This window comes from Lactuca serriola, chromosome 6, assembly GCF_051521515.1.
Source record: "Lactuca serriola cultivar US96UC23 chromosome 6, Lser_US96UC23_V15, whole genome shotgun sequence".
NCBI classification, from domain to species: Eukaryota; Viridiplantae; Streptophyta; class Magnoliopsida; order Asterales; family Asteraceae; genus Lactuca; species Lactuca serriola.
Window position 1 is genome coordinate 122,638,813 of NC_136413.1, and position 22,440 is coordinate 122,661,252.

General features: G+C 34.6%; 1 protein-coding gene across 1 annotated transcript; it reads right to left on the reverse strand.

Annotated features, from left to right (window-relative positions):
* Positions 1-17,952: 17,952 nt before the first annotated feature.
* On the reverse strand, positions 17,953-20,767 carry LOC145056742 (trihelix transcription factor PTL-like). Its single transcript, XM_079004465.1, has 2 exons — positions 20,059-20,767; positions 17,953-19,333 (listed from the first exon to the last, which is right to left on the reverse strand). The coding sequence occupies exons 1-2, from the start codon at positions 20,454-20,456 to the stop codon at positions 18,100-18,102; spliced, it is 1,632 nt and encodes a 543-aa protein (XP_078860591.1). The 5' UTR covers positions 20,457-20,767; the 3' UTR covers positions 17,953-18,099.
* Between the last annotated feature and the right edge of the window lie 1,673 nt (positions 20,768-22,440).

Sequence of the window (22,440 nt, forward strand, 5' to 3'; positions counted from 1 at the left end):
AGCCCGATATCTTTACATAAAGTTGTAGTGGTCGAAACAAGGATTCCGGGGATACAAATAACGCCGAAATCCGAGTTATAACGAAGAAGTTATGACCCGTCGAAGTTTTGCGACGGAACCGGCACGATACCGGGAAGCGTAAATAGTGAATTTATGATAGAGTGAGATTTAGCCTTAGCGATCTAAACAAAAGTCGTAGAATACGTTAAACCGAGAGCGTCCGTAAAAAGAAACGCCCAAATCTGAATTCGTATGAAGAAGTTATGATTTTTCGAAGTTTCGGCTTAACAGTGTACAACCCGAAGTTCGAATATTACATCGAGCGGTTTTTAACCGACACAACCTAAACGAGAATCGAAGATCTCGTTAATAGTAGCACAACGATAAAAAGACAGACAAAAACGGACGTCGGATAAAGAAGTTATGAATTTTTAATGGACCAATCTTGTCCCGGCCTGTTAAAAATATAACTTAAAAAAAAACAAAATTGGCCGATGAAGTCTAAACGAAAGTTTTAGAGTACGTTCCCGCCTACGCGTGGAGATAAAGAACGTCGAAAATGGAGCTCGTATGCGAAAGTTATGATTTTTAGAAATCCAAAAGGAAAATTGCGAAATCTGCAAGGATGTGGTGACGTGGCCAAATCTCAGCCATTGTTTGCTGAGCACGACCTCGCATCAGATGATTGCCACGAAGCCTCGCATACGCGTCGCGTCCGAGATTGGTAGGCCCAACATACCTTCGCATTCTGATCCACTCCAAGATCAGGTCACGTGTGAGACAACTGGTCTTCTTATCCGAGACTACACCCCACGTAGCTACTGAACGCCCAGCGTTCCGAGAGGGCTCGCAGGCTATAAAAGGGGGCGAGGGTTTCCGGATTTTTCACACCAAATCTCATTCTCTCTTTAGTTTATTTCTCTCTCTAGCTCCCCAAACCACTCCTAAACCCTAGATAAAACCCCTAGCACCCAAAGGAAGCCTCGAGGCTCCCGGAGTCCCGAGAAAAAGGGTCTTTCGGTTTCGAGGCACTGCTCCGACCAAAGCCCGAGTTTCTTTAAAATCCGTTATAAGTGAGCTATGCTTACACAATTTTTAATATAGCTTTCAAATAATTATAGTAATGTTATTAGATATTTAAAATAATTATTTGGGCTATTATTATGAGTTATATAAGTATCGTTAACGCTTATATAATAGTAATAATAGTCAGACTATTAATTTGCCGCAGTTATCGTTATACTAAACCCTAGTGGTATTGATACTAGATTTTATCGAAGGAAATTTTTTTTGAGAGTATCGAAGTGCTGTCCGAGTGCTGAGTCACCACCTTTCAGGTAAGTGCATAGTTACTTTTAGCTTTCACATAAATATGAAGTATTTATATAAATTACGTGTTGTGTGTGCATATTATCTGTATACTTGCTATTTATGTTGGATGAACAATTTTATACATGTTTTAAAGGATTTAAACTGTATACATATTTTATATCTACAAAATGTGTTGGATAAAACACCAGTAGATGTAATACTGTGTGACAAAATTAAATGATGAGCGGCCTCGTTATAGATGTTATTGATGATCCAGTCATCTATCGGAGTATAGATGACAACCACGGATTATTCTAGACAGACCAGTGGAACACTAGCAGGCTCGCAACCTGTAGGTGTTTATTTAAACTGTGTGTTTATTTGAACTGTGTGCTCATCAGGTGTACTCCATCCCCCACATGGTTGCCTTAAGGACATTTATTGCTGAGGAATCCCCGTAGTAGTAGTGTCCATCCCAATGAAAGTCCTTAGACTGGGTCCCTTGTGTTAGATGTGTTAGGGACGTAAAGTGAGGATAACGGGAACGGGTAATCGGGTTTGTTTGGTTTGACAAAGTTAATAAACTTATTTATTGTGGGTTGAAAACCCTATTTGCTCACCAGGCTCCCAAGCCTGACCCACTCAGTTTCTTGTATTACAGGTAGTGGCGCATGAGCATAGATGTGATGTCTTGGGATGAGAGATTAAGGGATTTTAGGTCTGTAAATACAGAATAATGTAGTAAGGCCTATGATGTATTGTTTATGCTTATGATCTGTATCGAACATGACATCCCGAGTCTTTTTAATGAAAAACATTTATATGGAAATGCTTTTGTTAAATCTTTATCATATTTTGTTTTGGGACAAATTCCGCAACACTTTTATTTAAAATGTTAGTCTCGTTTTCAAACAAAGCATAAACAAAATCGTTCTTTTCTGGCCGTGAAAATGGGGATGTCACATCCTGTCTCTCAAAATCCTTATCCCTAGGATATAGGCAGCTTCTCCAAGGTCCTTCATGGCGAAACACTTCCCAAGCCTGGACTTCACTTCCAGCAGAGTTGGGATGTCATTTCCTATGAGTAGGATGTCATCTACATACAATACCAGAAAGCTAACTATACTCCTACTTGCCTTGACATATAGACAAGATTCATCTTCGCTCCTCGAAAATCCAAACTCTTTGACTTTCTCATCGAAACAAAGATTCCAAATGCAAGGTGCTTGTTTCAATCCATAGATGGATTTCTCAAGCTTACACACTCTATTAGGGTACTCTGTACTGACAAAAGCCTCTAGCTGACTCATGTAAACATCCTCAGCCAACCTTCCATTAAAAAAATCGGTTTTGACATCCATTTGCCATATTTCATAGTCATGAAATGTAGCAATAGCTAGCATAACCCTAATAGACTTAATCTTCGCTACTGGTGAAAAGGTCTCATCATAATCAACTCCCGGAGTTTGAGAAAACCCCTTTGCAACCAGTCACGCCTTATAAGTGTGTACATTACCATCCATGTTGGTCTTCTTCTTGAAGATCCATTTGCACTTGACTGTCTTACGACCTGGTACATTATCAACCAAGTTCCAAACTTGATTGTCATACATGGACTGTATCTCGTTGTCCATAGCCTTTTTCCATTTAGCAGACGCGGGGCATGCCATGGCTTCCGTGTAGCTATTAGGTTCATCCAGACTTACCAGTGTACTATCACTGATAAGTGTATCACCTTTTGCAGTAATATGAAAACCACCTCAGAGGTACAAACTCGTCAGTTGGATCAACATGAGTTTCTTCCTCAGGTTGATTGCTAGGGTTTGAGGTTCCTTCACCACTTGACTCTTGAATTTCATCAAGGTCAATTTGCCTCCCAATGTTTCCTTGGCTTATGAACTCTCTCTCTCTCTTGAAAGACTCCTCTTGCCAGAAAGACCACATTATTACTGGGTCTATAGAAGAGGTAAACAAAGGATTTATGTGGCTAGCCTGTGAAAATAGACCTCTCACTTCGAGGTTCGAGTTTAACGTGAGTCTCGCACCTCACGAAAGCTTCGCAACCCCAAATCTTGATGTGGTCTAAATTCGGAACTTTCCCGGTCAACATCTGTTGAGGTGTTTTGGCAACCTTTTTGGTAGGTCCTAGATTAATAATATGGGCGGTAGTCTCTAAGGCATATTCCCAAAATGAGATTGGTAGCGAAGCTCGATTCATCATGGAATGAACCATGTCCAACAAGGTTCGATTATGCCTCTCAGTCACACCATTAAGCTGTGGTGTTTTGGGAGATTTCAATTATGAGACAATCCAACATTCATGAAGATTGTCAAGGAACTCTGTACTAAGATACTCACCATCTCGATCTGACCGAAGCATCTTAATGTTCCTGCCCAGCTAATTGTCCACATCCTGTTTAAACGCTTTGAACTTTTCAAAGGTTTCTGACTTATGCTTGATTAAGAAGAGATAACCATATCTACTGTAATCATCTGTAAAGTCACATAGAAGCAGTTAGCATCCCTTGTGGCGGTTCTGAAGGGTCCACACACATCTGTGTGTACAAGATCCAACAAACCTTCACCCCAAGCACAGATACCAGTGAAGGGTGACTTTGTCATTTTTCCAAGTAAACAAGATTCACAACTATCATCCGACTTTAGGTCAAATGACTCCAAGACTCCACCCTTTTGGAGTTGTCCTATGCATTTCTTGCTCACATGTCCAAGATGACAATGCCATAATGATGCTTTATCCAAGCTAGTGGAAGAATCGAGGCACAACACATTATTTCCTAGGTTATCTACAACTGACACAATTTCATATACACCATCACTAGTTAATGCTTTAAAATAAAGAACATTATTATAGAAAGCATTAATACCACCACATTCATTATCAAATGAAAAAGTAAATCCATTTTTGTAAAAACCGTGAAAGGAAATAATATTTCTCGCCATTTCAGACGAGTAACAACATTTTTTCAAATCTAATGTTAACTCACTACTTAGCAACAAAGAATAAACTCCAATCTTGGTGACAAGTGAAGTTTTCCTATTCCTCATGATTAAGTTTATCTTTCCATGCTCCACATTCTCACTTCTTCTTAGTCCCTGCAAATCAGAACATATGTAGATACCACAACCTGTATCAAGGACCCAAGAATTACAATAGGGTGAGTTATTAGATTATATAGTGTAAATACCTGCATGGTTGGGTTTTATTTTCCCATTCCTTAACATCTTGCAAGTACTTTGGGCAGTTTTGCTTCCAGTGTGCCTTTTCATGGCAATAGAAGCATTCTGCCTCTTTGGGGTTGGTAGAAGGAGTGACAGAACCACTTTTGGTTCTACTTGAAGAGGAGCCATCAAGGTACTTTCCCTTGGTACCCTTCGAAGGGCTCTTCCTCTTCTTGCCTCTACCTTTCTCGATAGCCAAAACAGGGGCGGTAGTAGGAGTAGGAGTGGTAATAACCGATTTACTTTTAAGACCACTTTCGACGGTCTTCAAAAGTCCTTGAAGTTTGCTGAATGTGACCTCCTCCTTGTTCATGTGATAGGTCATTCATAATTGATCATAACAAGAAGGTAAGGAGTGCAATATGATGTTAATTTCCAACTCCTAGGGGAAATTCACATTTAACTTCAGCAGACGGTCCACAAACCTTCGTATTTTCTGCATGTGGCCCGTGATGGGTTCACCATCTTTCATTCGGGTTGTTATCATGTAGGAGATTATTTCATATCGCTCTTGACAAGCACTCTTATGGTATCTGTCCATCAAATCCTGGTGCATCTCAAAAGGATAAAAGTCCTCATAGTACTTTTGGAGTTCGACTGTCATAGTGGCCAACATGATACATGCCACTTTGCTAGCATCTCTCTCTCATGTGCCCTAAAGTCAGCGATCTCCTTGGGAGTAGCACTAGACTCATCAAGATCCTTCAGCTCCTTGTCAAGGACATATTCCTTGTCCTCATAGCAAGTGACCATCCTTATGTTCCTAATCTGATCAAGGAAATTAGTCCAATCAAAGATGGCTCTCCCACAAAGGTTCATGAGAGAGAAGGAGCCGGTAAGGTTTGAGCCAGAAGCAACATTTTTGGAAGACATCTGAAAAGGAAGAAAAACAAGTTTAGATTAGATATAAAGATAGTCCTTAATAAGACACCCAAATGTAATATTAAGGCTAGGACCCAACACAATATTTTATAACTTAGAAGCGAAATGCTGTAATCCAAGCTATAAAATATTTGAAGGCCGATGATTGACGATTCACCAGTTTCCACCATGAAAAACGAAATGAATTATTAGGTTTTAATTGGTTTTTGAAACTCCTAGATTCTTTTGAGATTCAGTGAACTTTTCAATGACATGTTTCAATCTCGATTGTGCCTTCAAGTTTTGTGACTGGGATGCCGAGGATCGCAAAACAAGGTGTGAATAACCATGCAAATTACTTGGTACTCGTAATATTTATAACCTAATTGATCTGCCGGTTAACCACATGCGCTCCACCGATCTATGATAAACCTTAAGCCACCCTTTTCCAACCTTGTTAAATCCAAGTTAGTGTGCCGATTAACCACACGCGCTCCAGTAATGACTTAAGAAAGGTGCAAAGTGTAATTTCATGGGTTAGCACCAAATTCACATTTTCCAAAAGTAACTAAAATTGGGAATTTATAAAACATTTAGTTACTTTATAATAATCATTATACTTTTAATGAGAGTTAAAGTCATTGTCCTACCTGATCGGCTAATGACTCTCCACCAGTCAAGAAAGCAGTGGGTGAGAGTGGACACCTATTAAGCTGCCATTTTATAGGCAATAACCTTATACCCCCTTAGAGACCGGCTTCGTGAATGAGGCCTACTAACGGTAAAATGACTTGTTCTTATATATATATATATATATATATATATATATATATATATATATAATATTATAAAGTAATAGGGTTGAATTTTAACTTTTAAAATTCTAGGGGTTGGAACTAAAGTTTTCTAAGGTGACTTTACATGTTCCAAAACTTTAGGGCAAGTTTTGTAACTATTCAAAACTTTTCAACTTCATAACTTATGAGTTAATGGTTTATTAAAATGAAGACACTTCATTTTATGTAACTTATGTGTTCTTTAATGGACTTTAAAAGCAAGACTTTTGATAATCCATAACTTGAGGAAAAATTATGGATTCCATTAAAAAACATTTAGATCAAGAATTAAATTAACAAAAAAAATTTCAAATAATTCCTATGATCTACTAAACTTATAAGTGTATGAACATTTATATCAACAATTTCAAGAATCATATAAAACTTGAAATTTTGATAATAACCATTGTAAATGGATTAGCATAATAATTACCACATCAAAAACATGTTTTATAAGTCTAAAACAGTCTGGGGTAATGACTCTAGTCCATTTCCAGCAGCAAAAATTGAAGAACTACACTCTGGGCCTCTTACTCGTCGAGTGCACGAACCTACTCGACGAGTAGGATGAATATATGCACGGACTCGTTGAGTCCCCCCATGGACTCGATGAGTTCACTCAGCAGAATGCAGAAATTTCGAGTTTCTTCAACAATTTGCATCAAGTATCAAGAAAACAAGTCTGGGCTCTGATACCACTAAAGGGTTTTAAGCATTCTAACACTCTTAAGGTGTACATGCAACCCTAGAAAGCTTGGATCTATGTTTTACTAAGATAGATGCAAATTTGAGTTTTCCAAGGTTCTTAACCTAACTAGCATATCATGGGGAACATGAAATATAAAAGCTAGTAGAAGAACATACCTTTCTTGTTGTTTGGATTTCTTAAGAATTTTGTGAGCCTAGCACCCCAAATGTGATGCCTCAAGTGTTTCACACAACACAACAACTCTTGTAATAACTTTTATAGAAATACACAAACACTTAAAATCGACTAGCCCTATTGTTCTTCTCTTAGTCCCGATTTTGGTAGCCCATGGGGTCTTTATATAGTGTATCACAAGTAGGGTTACACCATGTAAACCCTAATTGACATGGCTTTTCATTTCCTCCATGATCCATGGGTTTTAACCTCCATGGACTATCCATGGAGCACCCTATGGGTTTTAGCCCAATTCAATAAACCATGGATCATTAGCCCACTATATAAGAATGGATTATTTACACAATCAACCCTATATATTTAATTAGTCTCTTTTTTTTATCACAAAATTAATTCCAAATTAATTCTTGATCAATACTAGTTAAATAATATTATTAATAGATTAGAACTTATAATATATTAATAAACAATAAGTGTTCTTTTCTCATTTTGTCTATCCAAGTGTCATGATGCCATGCAACCCAAATGGACCATACCAATCGGGTCAAGTACACACCAAAAATAGTTATGAACTTAGACACCTAATCCAACACCTCTATGGGAGGAAGTGTTGGACCACGATTTGTGGGGGCGAGTTCGGTCAGTGAGTCATGGGTTGCATGGAGGTGGTGCTCCGGGCTACCAAGTTGATCCAGCAGGTGCTTCGGAAATTGCAGACGTGGATAATCGGTAGAGGAGTTATGTTGATCGGCATTGATCCAATTTGGAGTTTTAGGTTGGAGATATGGTACTCATGAAGGTGTCACCTTCATGAGGTTTCATCTGGTTCCGGAAGCGGGGCAAGCAGGGTCCCATATATATTGGTCCTTTCAAGGTTATTTCCCAAGTGGGCAAGGTTGCATATTGTTTGGAGCTGCACAAGGAACTCAGTCAGATTCAAAACACTTTTCACGTCTCTCAGCTACGGCAATGTTTGTTTGATGATTCCACAGTGGTGCCATTAGAGGATATTCAGGTGGATGAGCGTCTAAACTACATAGAAAGACTAGTTGCAATCCTCGATAAGAAGACCAAGACCCTAAGAAACAAGGTGGTGAACCTGTTGAAAGTGAAATGACAACACCTATAGGGATATGAGTGGATGTGGGAGCATGAGGATGAAATGGGGGAGCATTAACCAAAATTGTTTGTAGCAGCGGACTTCGAGGACGAAGTCTAATCCAACTGGAGGAGATTTGTAACACACACTTCAGGTGTAAACTAATTCATCACATTGTAAGTCTACATTCTAGGAAGCCACGATGTGGTGGAGCCTCACCACGACGTGTCAAAGTTTTGAAAGATCATGGGAATTAAAAGACCTGCCACGACATGGGCATATGTGCCACGATGTGGCAGCAGATTTTAATGATACCCTAATTTCCAGGCTTTGTGCCGCATTTAATGGAATGAGGATGCTAGGGTTTACGCAACTTCAGCCTCCATCACTATCAAACTCTCAAAAACTGTAACCCTTACCTTCTTGAAGCTTTTGGAGCTCATTTGCTAGCTTTTGGTGATTTGGAAATCTTGCATGAGATTTGGATCCCGTCTTCCTTTTTTGACCTAGATTTGAGGAAGGGCATGCATAGGTAATGCACGTCCATAAAGTTTATATTTTTAGAGATCAATAGGACCCCTAAAAGCTTTATGGAATGTTTATAGTGGTATCTCAGGTGATTAAGGACTTAATAAATGATTTAATCATCTTAACTGGCCTTAGAACCTAGGTTTTGAGATCTTGTTTTAATGGAGTGTCTTAATGGATAAAGATCGAAACATTATCCATCAAGACGTTAGAAAGGAGTAGATTTTGGCTTATGAGCCCCTAAAATTGAGTTAAGAGAAGCTTAACTCAACTAAGCCATTCAGACTAGTCCCTACGGTGTAGCACTAGGTCGTCAAGGCATTGCTGTTGGGATTTTATTAAAAAATCCGGTTTCACAACCAGTAAAAATGACAACGGAAGCTTTAAAATTGTTGAATAAAACTAAAACTATTTTACCCACCAAGGATCATTTTGCAAGAGTTAGAAAGATTAAAACAACCATAGAAGGGAAAAAATAAGAACCTTTGAACACTTTGATCCACATGGGAGGTTGAAAGTTGATGAAGTGTGGCATGAAACTCTAAAATAAGAGTTCTCTACAAGTATCCACCACGCAAGAGTAGAACCATCAAAACATGCTAGTATTCACTTGTAATTTGTTGTTTATAAGCCTTTGAAATATATACCAAATATATGTTCAAAGGTGATGCAACAAAGGAACATTCTTTAAACATCAAATGCAATAGAACGGATGAGAAGGGAGAGCATGAAGCTCAAAATGTTGGTAGCCATATAGAGCACTTGTTGCTATAGGTTTTATGGCCAAATAGAAGAAGAAGAAGCTTGCAAAACCACATCTCTAATGCCTTCATACCTTAGCTTTTATACCTAGAAAAGGTAAAAAAGCACCATACTTAAAGCTAGTCAGAGTATGAGTTATGAGGACAAGCATGATTGAATAAAATAATCAAAAGGCCATCACCTAGCCATACCCCTCTTAGATTTCGGCCATGATGGTGAATAAAGAAGGTATGGTGTGTCCATTATTATATTCCCTTAACTAGACATGCATATATATATATATATATATATATATATATATATATATATATATATCATCTTTATATAAAAGCCTTATCTTTTATAATAGTGATTCCAATATATATAACATGTAACTAGTTTTATATAAATATCCCTTTTATATAAAACTACATTTCATATAAATAAACTCTAACTAGTTTATAAAGATATAAATATAACTTATAAATAATCATACTTTATGATATATTTCATAAGTTGTTATTTCTTTAATAGATATTATTTCCACAAAAAATAATTTTCCAATTAGTAAACTATTATTTCCATGAAATAATAATTTTCCAATTAAATACAAGTGTTAATTTATTTATTAATAATCAAATTATACTAATACATAATTAATTGACAGTAACTTGCTATATGGTGTGCTATAAGATCATGTAGAATTAGCAATATCATTCTATAATGACTCTCGGGCATACTAGATCTTTCAATCTCCCACTTGCACTAGACTCATCATAGATTGATATAGATAGTGGTGAACGTCTAGCAACATTTCACTATCCCCAACTACATATGACGAAGAACGCCATTCATTAATTTCCAATTCCCAAAAGCTTTGAGCTTCAATTGATGTATTAAGGCAAGTTTATCAATTATCCATTTGTTACAGACATCTTGTTGAACATGAGCCTTGGATCGCAATCAATATCATTTGTAATTCAACTTTGGGTAATGCACGTTAGATGTCTAACTCTCAACACATAAGAGGAACAAATCCCATCTTGACTACATAAGCCTCTTTCATAGTTCACACTATACTCAAATATGACTTTTATAACTGCCCGTTTAAGGAACAACATTTGGTCATATCAAAGCACAACACTTCTTACACTTAAGTCCACTATGTCTCTTAGATGTTAAGGATACAAAGATAATACCTTTTAATCAAGTATCACTCATAACTGCGATCTATGAGATGATCTTGATGTGTGTCCGTTTAGTACTAGTTCTGTAACAAGTACCTATGAAACTTGGTTACAGCTACTTGCCTACTTTCATCTAGTGAGAGTTAACCAATCCATTTCATATTAGTCTTTCTTCATAATTGCTCCCATAATCATGACCGACTATGAACCTTTAGAATAATAAGATTATTCATGGATTAAACATGTTAATATAGAATACAACACGAATTAATGTAATGATCATATCCCAGTATATCAAAACATTATTTAATAGTTGTTGTTACAATGTTTCCAATATCCAAATACCAAATTCAAATCAAAATCTCATTACTAGAATAATAAAAATCTTATGGTTGAAGTGTGACCACTCATACTTAGCTTAAAAAGAAATACTTTATTAATGGGGTCGGCTAAATTTAATTTGTATGAATTTTTTGAATATAATCATCTCCATATGTGACATTACTCTAAGTACACTCTATTACGCACAAAATATTTCTAGGTTATCCCTGAATGGAATGATTCAACCTAGTTTTTCAATGATCTAGTTCATCTAATTATATTTGATTTCAACTTCTTGAAAAGTAGTGTATTCTTATTTAGTAGATTGTGCTATTTTGTTTTGCATGGATCCCATTCCAACTAAAGTTACTCTTCATTCCAAAATGAAGTCATAATCCAATTATGATTCATAATTATCTATATTTATTTAGAAATCAAAATCCTATGTACCTCCTTACATTAAGATTCATTCTAAACTAATTATCTCATATACATTCTCTTATCTCTTCTTAAGTACTCTTAGAATGTTCTCACCGTCATCTAGTGACTTAACCACATATTCAATTTTGTATCTCATCATATGATATAAATTATGGATTCATTTGTCAAGAAAATAGGAAATAAATCATTTTATCTAGGGTGTGACAATGAGTAATAAAACGGCTAACGATAAAGACATTGTTTATAGGGTGACAAATCGGGCCATCGTGTCGTGTTTTTGTCTGACACGACACGACACGACAATGTTTTATGTAACACGAACACGACACGACACGATGTCGTATTTTTTTTAACAAACACGAAAATGAACCGATTAAAAAACGACAAACACGACACGACATGACAAATATAACATAATTAAAAAAATAGTTTATTTAATTAATATTTAATCATACATAATACGAAAAACAAGAAAACACAAAAAATAAATATTAAATCGTGTCAATTTCGTGTCGAATTTTAAACACGAACACGACACGACACGGTATCGTGTTTTTTACACTTAACACGAACACGACACGACCACAAATTCGAATTTCAATTTCGTCCCAATTTCGTTTCGTGTCGTGTTTTTTTGTTGTGTCATGTCAACAATTGCCACCCCTAATTGTTTAGTGTCTATGAACTAACAGTAGGTTCTGTTGAGATTCCGAAAAAACTAGAGATCTTGAGATTTAACCTCAACCATATATTTTTCATTTTTCGCTCTAGCACTCCGATGTACCAACGCAACGGAAGAGTTATAATCATAAATGATTATTCAGTGTCATCCATTCCTTTTCCCCCTACCACCTTCCCCACCACCACAACCGCCACCACCACCACTACTACCGCCTCTGCCACCAACAAACCCCACCATGACGACCTCTACCACCTATACCATCACCACATCTGCCACCGCCACCTCTTTTACCACCAGCAACCATAATTGTATATGATTAATCAATCTGTAAACAAACATATATGTATAATCATTTATGATTAGACATATATGTGTAAATATATTATACCTCTCTACCATAAAATCATTTATGGTTACGCATACTCTGCTGCTATTGGTATGCTTGGGCGTTCGAACAAAAAACGAGAAATATGTTGTTGAGGTTGAATCTCAAGATCTCTATTTTGTATTTTGAATCTCAAGTCAACTTTCACACACACACACACACACACACACATATATATATATATATATATATATATGTGTGTGTGTGTGTGTGTGTGTGTGTAAAAGTTCAAATGAGAACCCCAAAAGGTTAAGAACAATTTAAGAACCACTTCATTAAGCGTATTTTGGTTAGTCTACATTTTTTCTTATCATTTAACATCATATTTAAAGATTCCCATCAAACACGCTCTCATAAGTTTTCAAATTCTCCCAACTTTCACACACTTCCTTCTTCTACAACATCCTCCACCACCTAACTTCGGCGACTGTATAACACTGCTGTCACCAAACTCTGACGAACATCCAACACCACCACCACCTACCGTCTCCGCCATGCTATTGTATCCTGCCCCTAGATAAAGTCAATATCACCGTCATTATGTCCTTCTCCAATGATTTCCCACAGATCTGAAGGATTATGGTGGTTTTTTTTTCATTTCTGATGGTGTTCCTAGTCTAGATCTTTCGAAATCCCATCATATCTAAAACATACGTCTTCAGATCTAGAATATCTGCATTCATCGTCCTCACCACAACCTTTTGCCATCGACATTATTCTCACAACCATGTCCGCCAACCATTAGATCTGGAGTCGCTAACTTCAGATCTAGAAGATCCGTATTCATATCTTCCTTCATCGTCGACGTCATCCTTCTATAACTTTAGATATGTGAGTTGTGGTTCTTTTCCGACTGCCTTCCGACATTTGACTTCTCTAAAGTACCAGAAAACATCATGTCCCTTCCCTTAACCTTTTAGATTGGAAGCCAAGATGCCGGAAAAGTCACCGACCGCCATAAACCTTTTAGATCTGAAGCAAAACGATTTCTCAGATTTGTTTAGATCTGATCAAATCTGAGGTGTTTGGTGTAATTTCAGACATAGATTGTGTATGTGTGAAGCATTTCATGATGGACACTGGTGGTTCCACCACCATATCAGATCTCTTCCACCATCACCACCTTTTCGCCTCAGATTGTCAGAAAACTCATCAACTGCTGTCAAAATTTTTAGGTTTAAAATCAGATCTGTATATCACATCAGATTTGGAAACAATATGCGCACAAGGTGATGGATCAAATGCTTCAACAAGATCCGTAAGTTTTTAAGTTATGGATAAGTGTTTAAAATTTTGTAATAAACTATGAATTAGTGTTTGAAGTGTGTATTATACTATGAATTTTGATTTTTTGAGGCATTAAGTTGTAAAATTTAGTGTTTACAATATTTAATTAAGTTTTGAATTAGTATCTGAAATGTTTTGTTAAATTGTAAATTTTGATTTTTTTTATCCATATCTGAATTTTATACTTGTAAATGAGATGTGAATGTAGTGTATTAAACTATGAATTTTGTATTTTAATGGATGAATTTTATTGACAACTTAATATAATAAATTCACATTTTAATACAAATAAATGTTACAAGATGTGAAAGTATAAATATATGTTTTAAGTTGAGAATATCGCTATGAATATATAATTTTTGTATATTAAACTATGAATTTATTGTATTAAATTGTCACTTTTGTGTATTAAACTGTGAATTGACTGTATTGAACTGTAAATATTTTATCTAAAATTATAAATATAAGTTATAAGTTAAGAATATACAACATTTTGGTGTATTAATTTAAGAATTTGTTATATTAAATTGTGAATTTTGTGTATTAAATTGTGATTTACTATACTAAGTTGAGAATTGACCTAATTTTGTGTAACACATTAATGATTTATGTACGAATTTTTGTATTTATTTTCTTATGAATATATTAATTTTTTTTATATAAGTATGAAAAATATTAGTTTTTAGATAATTGCTTTGCATCTAATTCAAAATAAGTGAATTAATATGTTTATTAAACCATGAATATACTATTTAAGCTTAATAAAATAAATTCATATTTTAATAAAAATAAATGCGTCCATATATGAACGTATGTATATATGTTTTAAGTTAAGAATATAACTATGAATATATAATTTATGTATATTAAACTGTGAATTAATTGTATTGAATTGTCATTTTTATGTATAAAACTGTGAATGTTTTATATGAAGTTATAAATGTAAGTTTGAAGTTATGAATATAAAACATTTCTATGTAGTATATTATGAATTTGTTATATTAAGTTGTGAATTTTGTGTATTAAATTGTAATTTATTGTATTAAGTTGTGAATTCACTGTATTAAGTTGTGAATTGACTATATTAAGTTGTTAATTTTTTACATAATTTTGTGTTAAAATATTAAGTATGAATTTTTTATTATATTTCTTGTGAATATATTTATTTTTGTGTTGTATAAATATGTAAGAATATATTAGTTTTTAGATAATTATTTTGCATTAAATTCAAAGTGAGTGAATCAATATGTTTATTAATCTATATGAATGAAGTGTTTAAGTTGTAAATGCATAACTTTATATCCATATATGATTTTCAATGAATGATGGATGTGAAGGCGGTACAGATGGTTAATGGCAGCGTGTAGTTGTGGTTATAGAGTCTTGGTTTTACTTTTTTGAATAAGTAAATAAGTGTAAAATAGATTGTATTAAGTTCTGAATTTTATATATTAAATTATAAATACACTGCATTAAGTTGTATTTTATATAAATTGCATATTAAAATATCAATGAATGTATAAATAAAAATATTAAACTATAAAAATTATAACGATTTTATCATTTTGTTAAAAAAAAAACAAATGTCATAATATTTAGCATATTTAATAAGTATTCATATGGGTATTTAATTAGTCAAATAAAGTTCCAAATATTAACAATTAAGATATTTATGTTAAAATTGGATTAGCAGCAGTTAAATAAATTGCTTGTTTATAGGGATTGCAAATTTAAAGTCAAACTGCGATTTTGTTAAAAATCAAGTTTTAGCTATTCCTTTGTAATATTTTTATTTTTTATTTTTGACATATTGTTAGTTATAATATTGAATTAGTCAAGAAAAGGATAAGATAAACACCTAACGATATAGTCTTTTAATTTCAAAATTATTGTCTACAAAAAAAAAACGACATATAAATTAAAAAAACATTAATTAACACTAATTTTATTAAATAAAATAATAATTATACATTTTGTTGTATTTAATTCGATAGTTGTTGTATTTAATTTCATTGTAGTTTAAATAATAATGATGAGAACTTTGGTAAAAAGACAATTATAGGGATAATGATTTAAAAGGGTAATATATTTTTCAATTTTTACGTATTTGGTCACTGAGTTTTTTCTTGGTCCACATTTACACATTCAATTTGTTAAACTGTACACATTCGGTCCTTACGACCGACAAATCCAAGTTAGCCGGTAAAAATTACTTAATAAGATAATATATTTCTCATTTTGTATACATTTAGCCCTTAATATTTTGTACATATTTAGTCATTAATAATTTTTTTTTGTAGATGGACCATTTTTATAATAAATGTAATTTTTTTTGCTTATTAAGCTAGATTTGAGTTGAAATTCTAAGTAAAGGCTTGAATTAGTTGTAGAAATAGTCTGTAATATTTTTATACTTATTCAGTACATATAAATGATTTATTTAGGTTTTTTCGTACGACATCTTACGCGAAACAATCATTAATGAGGTGTTTAGGGCTTTTTATGCTTATGTTCATCATAATCTCGACTTCTTGGTTGTCTACGTCATATGTTCTGGACGTCATACTTCTTCATATTATTTCGGATTTTAACGATCTTTATATTCATGTGTTTATATTTTAGTCTACTATAATCTTCGTTTAGATTACTTCTATTAAAGAGTAATATATTTTTACTTATGATCTTTATATTCACACGTTTTTTATGAATGTATGTATGAATATTTTTTTTATAAAGCCGTATGTAAAAATATATTACATTTTTTACATGAGTAATCTTAACGAAAGTTGTAGTAGACTCAAAAAACGAACACATGGATGTAAAGATCGTTAAATCTTATATCATATGAAGAAGTTACGACGTTCAGAGCAAAAGACCTAAGCCAAACCACAAGACCTACGCAACCAAGCAGTCGAGATCGCAATAAACATAAGCATCAACAACTTCAAATATCTCATCAATAACTGTCCCACGTAAGATGTCGTAAGAAACCTAAAGAAATCATTCATAATTACTGAATAAGTACAAAAAAAAAACAAAAATGACTTATTTGAAAACAACAAAATATTAAGAACTAAATTTATACAAAAATATTAAGGACTAAATATGTATAAAATGAGAAATATATTACCTTATTAAATCATTTTCCCGATTAACATGGAGTAACTGGTAATAAGAACTTAGTGTGTATAATTTAACAAGTTAAAAAGATAAATGTGGACGGAAAAGAAACTTAGTGACCAAATGTGTATAAATTAAAATATATATTACCATTTTAAGTCATTATCCCTTATTTTAAAAAATAAACGATTATTTAAGACAAATCAGAAAGAAAACAATGAGGATTAATATGAGACACAACAGTAATATAATTTGATAACCCTTAAACAGACGGAAATAAGCCCCATGACCCTTGAACTATAATGAATTGTAACCACGTATGTATATAGTGAAACCATATGTTGCAAACTAGCAAAACATCAGTATTCACAAAGCAGCTAGAAATATGATTCGTGAATCAATCATATGACCCTTATTTGGTGGGAACTGTGAATCCATCATAAATAATTTTCACGGAAAATAATCATTTTTGCTAAAGTTTATCGGTTCAATTCAGGTCATGCAAAACATTTCCACGAGTTCATACTCATTTTCTGGTGATTATTGTAGTCATTTACTTAATATCTAGAAAACGATATTTTATGCTCAAAACACTACCTTAAAATATAGTATTTTAGTTAACAACTCTTTCATTTTATCATAATCAAAATTTTATAAGGACCATGTTTAGTTTATAAAAAAAATGTGTACAAAATGATTAAGATGTCATTGACTTGAAAATATAAGTTACTGTATACGGTTAGAATTGATAAGTCCCTTTCACGTCCTACAAAAGATGTAAGACTATATATGGTGCGTCACCACCACAACATTCTGGCATGACCACATAACATCGTTTAGTCTCTTCTAAGGTAACGTATAGCACTCCGTGATCGCTATTAATGTTTGACAAATCCACGATGAAATTAATGAAAAATCTAACATAAATTCCATAAACATTACGAAAAATATGTATCATAAATTCCTAATATGTTTATCTTAGATACTTTCATACATATATTAATTAATAATCTCATTTATAATAAAGAAGAAACTAAATGTCACTTTATTCACACTTCCCATTTCCATACAAGACTTGTTAAATATCAACTTCATTCCCACCGACTAAATAGTCAACCATATCTTCCCTAAAGCGAACAAACTGCTAGCTACCTACCACACCCTTAATAATGATAGCCTAATGATCTTCACCCTTGTTGACCTTCATGCCATATCCATCCCAGATATTCTCAGGATCACCCATCACAAACCTGTAATTACCATCATTCGGTTGATCGTTGGATGCAACCAGTCGTTCATTGTTGTGACGATAGCTTCCGACCTGATGATGAATGGTGTGAGAAAGAGATTCGTTATTATGATGACTATACGAGTTGGAACTTCTTGTATTCTCTTTTCTCTTTTTGGTTCTCATTAAGAAGTCATTTATGCTATCCCACTTCGTCTTGCATGTTACGCCATTCCTGCTGTAACCCAAACACGCCATTTTTGTTGCGATTTCCTCCCAAAGAAGCTCTTGCATATACGCACCTTGTTCGAACCTACTTTCCATACTTGTTCGTAGCTGTATTAACCTTGTGATCTCATTTTCATCCCAACTCGAGAGGTTTACAGCGGTTTCAATCTTCCCATGGTGATGATCTTGTAGGTTTTGTTCATCGGGAGAAGACTTATGACATGATTCTTTATCGGTTAACTTGTGTAAAGCCTCCATTAAAGCATGATCTCGGGACTCCATCCATGCTCGTTCGTTGGCCCAAAACTTGTGCTCTTTTTCGAACCTAGCAGCTTCTTCTTTCCTCCATTGTTCCTCTCGTAAAACCCTTTCTTCTTCCTTCTGTTCAATAGACTTCATCATCTTCTCCATCCATTCCTCTTGTTTCTCCATGATTTTCCTCATTTGGGAATCAATGAAGTCCTTGATCTTTGTCTTCCAACTCCTTTTTCCAAGCCTTTTCTTGTTAGTTGCCCTATCTCCATAATCCTTGTTTTCCATGAACGAAGGCATGGCTGTGTTTGGATTGCTGTAGCCCGATGAAGAAGTGTCGAAAGCAGAAGAATTGTTAGAGAGGCTAGGACTATCGTCACACAACCTGGAATGATCGGTTTGAAAGGGTTCTTGAAAACTACTATTATTTGGGTGTTGATGACCTTGAAAAGCACTCGTTTCGACATTAAAGTTATGAGGATCCGAAAAGGATGTCGGGTTAGGGTTAGGATTCAGATTAGGACTAATACTAATGGTGGTTTCGCCATAAAGAGCTTCTAGTTGTCGAAAAAACCTGTAATGTTTCCCATCTTGTCTTCCAGCTTTGCCTTCTTTAGTCTTCTTGTAATACTTGTACAAGTTCTCAAACTTCTCTCTGCATTTTTTCCCACTTCGTTGATACCCATGTTCGTCGGACATTATCCTGAGAAAAGAAAAGAAAATAAAATAAAATATGAAGAATGTAAAATCAACTGGTTCAACAGAAAATTAATGACAAGAAAAGAGAAAAGATTGAAGTGATAGTGATTTTTGCTAAGGAGTACAAGTTTCATGTGGTTTTCCTGGACTGAGCATACTATTAACCCCAAATTGGAGACTTTATGAATGGTAAGTTCTCGTAAGCCTTTTCTAGACTGAGCTAGTACTTTAGTTAACTGAAACAAGTGAAAAAGTCTGTCACAAAAGAAAAAAATAAATAGCCTCAAAGCTATGGATTTCAGATCAAAAAACATAAATCACTTCAAAAAAAGTAGAAGATTAAAAGGTTTGTTTATGAATGAAACATATCTAGAAGGCTAACGGTGATAGTTAGCTACATAAAGTAGCAAATAAAACAAGAAGAAGATTGAAATAGAGAATTTGTTTTGATGGGAGTAGCAAATTATTGAGTTTCTTGAAGTTGGGTTGTATGATTTAGCGTTGTGTAACGAAATTTCACTGAAATACAATTCAACTCTACTCATGTATACCGAAATAATTTTCTTTGAACAATGGAAAAGATGGGGTTGTAACAAAGCTAATGGTCAATATTTACGGAAAGAAGTTTATGATGATGATAATGATGACGATGAAGATGATGGTGATGATGAGGAGGAAGAAGAAAGATGAGTAGTAAGAAAATTATGAGAGAGAGAGAGAGAGAGATACCTTGAAACTTCATCCCACAAAGGACCTTTCTGATTAGCTTCTTTGAACTTAGAATCAAGCCTTGATCTGACTTCCAGAAGTGTTAGAGTTTCTTGCCTTGGCCACCTACCATTTCCACCACCACTACCACCACCAATTTCCATCTCTAAACCGCCGCCAATTTCCATCTCTAAACCACCACCACCAGCGCTAAGACTAGCAGTGGTTGAGCCTGTACCGGTGGTGGAATCTGATCGAAACATCATCCCACCACCACCCCCACCACCACCCATCATCACCATATCATAGTGAAGATCATGAGGAGGCTGCTGAGGCTGAGATGGTGGCTGAGGGACGGCGGTGAAGACTCTTCCGTTCATGTAGTGAGTCAGATCCGTTATCCCGTACTGTTCCTCCATTTCCTTAGGTCTTTTCGTTCTGAAAAAAATTGTATAAGATAAGGCTCCCACCCTCCTTCTTTTCTCTCTCTCTCTCTCTCTCTCTCTCTCTCTCTCTCTCTATTGAGAGGATGAGAGAGAGTGTGTGTGTCTGAGGGAAAGGTAGAAGGCAATTGTGAAAGGAGAAGGCGCGGCAGATCCGGATCGTGTCTTCACATGAAAAAGCTCTAAATTTATGTAGAGTACAACAATATTGGACCCATCTCAGTGTGATTTGAAGAATATACGAGTGTTTTCTTGTTTTCTTTGCAAAATGCAAGAAGTAGAGACCAGAGATGAGTGGTAATATGTATGTACTCTCTATGTATATATACTTAATATCTTTCAACTCTGTTTCTCTCTCATCTAGAGAGAGAAAATCAAGAAACTTAACTCGAATCTGTATACTGTTTTGTAGCTTTTTATTTACACTATGACTTTTATGAGATTCAGTTAATCAGTAAACCGGGACATAGATATAACAACGAATATAATACACAAAATTTAGGATAATAAAATAGCGTTATGAAAATCCAAATACGATCATTATATACGGAACCAATATGCATTGGATTCTCTTTTCGACTTTTCAACTTTTCTTTTGTCTATTTCGCTAATTACTGGACTTAATTTATGTTTCTATTATTTGGCAAAAATTTACTGGTAGGATGTTTTATGTAAGCAGGCATATTAAGTGTAACAACCACTTCGTAAAATGAAAGGAATGTTACGCACAAACCATGCATTCAATCGTATATTAGATGAGGCAAATCATCTATGTATAACAAGCTTATTAATTTAACATGTGATGAATACAGTTAATGCTTGTCTTTTTCCAGGAAAACTTACTTTGTGAAAGATGGTGCTTAGTGCTTACCAAAGAGCTTTTAAGAAGTGATTCTCTCAAATTAGAGGTCATGATGTTGACATTAAGCCCAAAAAACATGTTGGTATTTTATATCACTAATATTATTTAAGTGTAATGGGGTTAATATGTTAATCAATGTCATTTTGACAATTATCGAACAAATTAGTATGGTGCGGTGTGCACAATTGTTTGATTTTGTCATTATTGAAAGTATACTGCTATTTAGGAGCGCATCCCCTGAACTGACGGGGGTCCGGGGGCAGCGCCCCTGGGAGCGGGGTCCAAGGGGCGGCAGCCCCTAGCGTGGTCCAAGGGTCAGAGCCCCTGGCTGGGGTCAAACTTTGTGTTACTATATAAAAATGTCTCAGAAATCCGTAGTTTTTCTAAAAACATCCAGTTTTGTGATCCATTTATAGACTCGGCTTTATGTTAGTTTTTGATAGGTAATATGACCGTTTTTGGATAGGAAGTTGTTTTCCTGTAACTACCATATGAGAGTTTTAGGACAGGAAGTTAGTTTCTATTATATGATCTATTTCAGAATCATTTTGGGTACAAATTTCATAACATATTCTTCATTCTCCATTATAGAAAACAATGAGTTTCATCTAATTAGAGATTTGAGTGTACCCTCGAAATGCTTTAATCTTAAAGTGTTTCATAATTCTCACTGATCTAAGTTTATTTATATCCCGTTTTTCTAACAAATATTAAAGCATTCTGTGATAATGGCAAGTGGTGATTCTGTGAAGGATATGACAAACAAGTTTAACAAATTGAACAAGTTTGAAGGACAAGATTTTCGTAGATGGCAGAAGAATATGCACTTTCTCCTTACCACTCTGAATCTGGTGTATGTTCTAAATACACCCATGCCTATCTTACCAGAATCTGTTGAAGATGAACCTTTGGAGGCAACAAAATGAGATCAAAGTACGAAAATGATGATTATATATGTCATGGTTATATTCTTAATGGTATGTATGACTCTTTGTTTGATATCTATCAAAATTTCGAATCTGCAAAAAAACAAAAAAAACCGTGGGATTCTCTTGAATCCAAGTACATGGCTGAAGATGCTTCTAGCAAGAAGTTTCT

Excerpts from the sequence above, each read along its gene's own strand:
- LOC145056742 (XM_079004465.1), bottom strand. The coding sequence starts at position 20,456 with ATGGAGGAACAGTACGGGATAACGGATCTGACTCACTACATGAACGGA. Across the intron at positions 19,334-20,058 it reads TTGTGGGATGAAGTTTCAAG|GATAATGTCCGACGAACATG; the intron begins GTATCTCTCTCT and ends TTCTTTTCTCAG.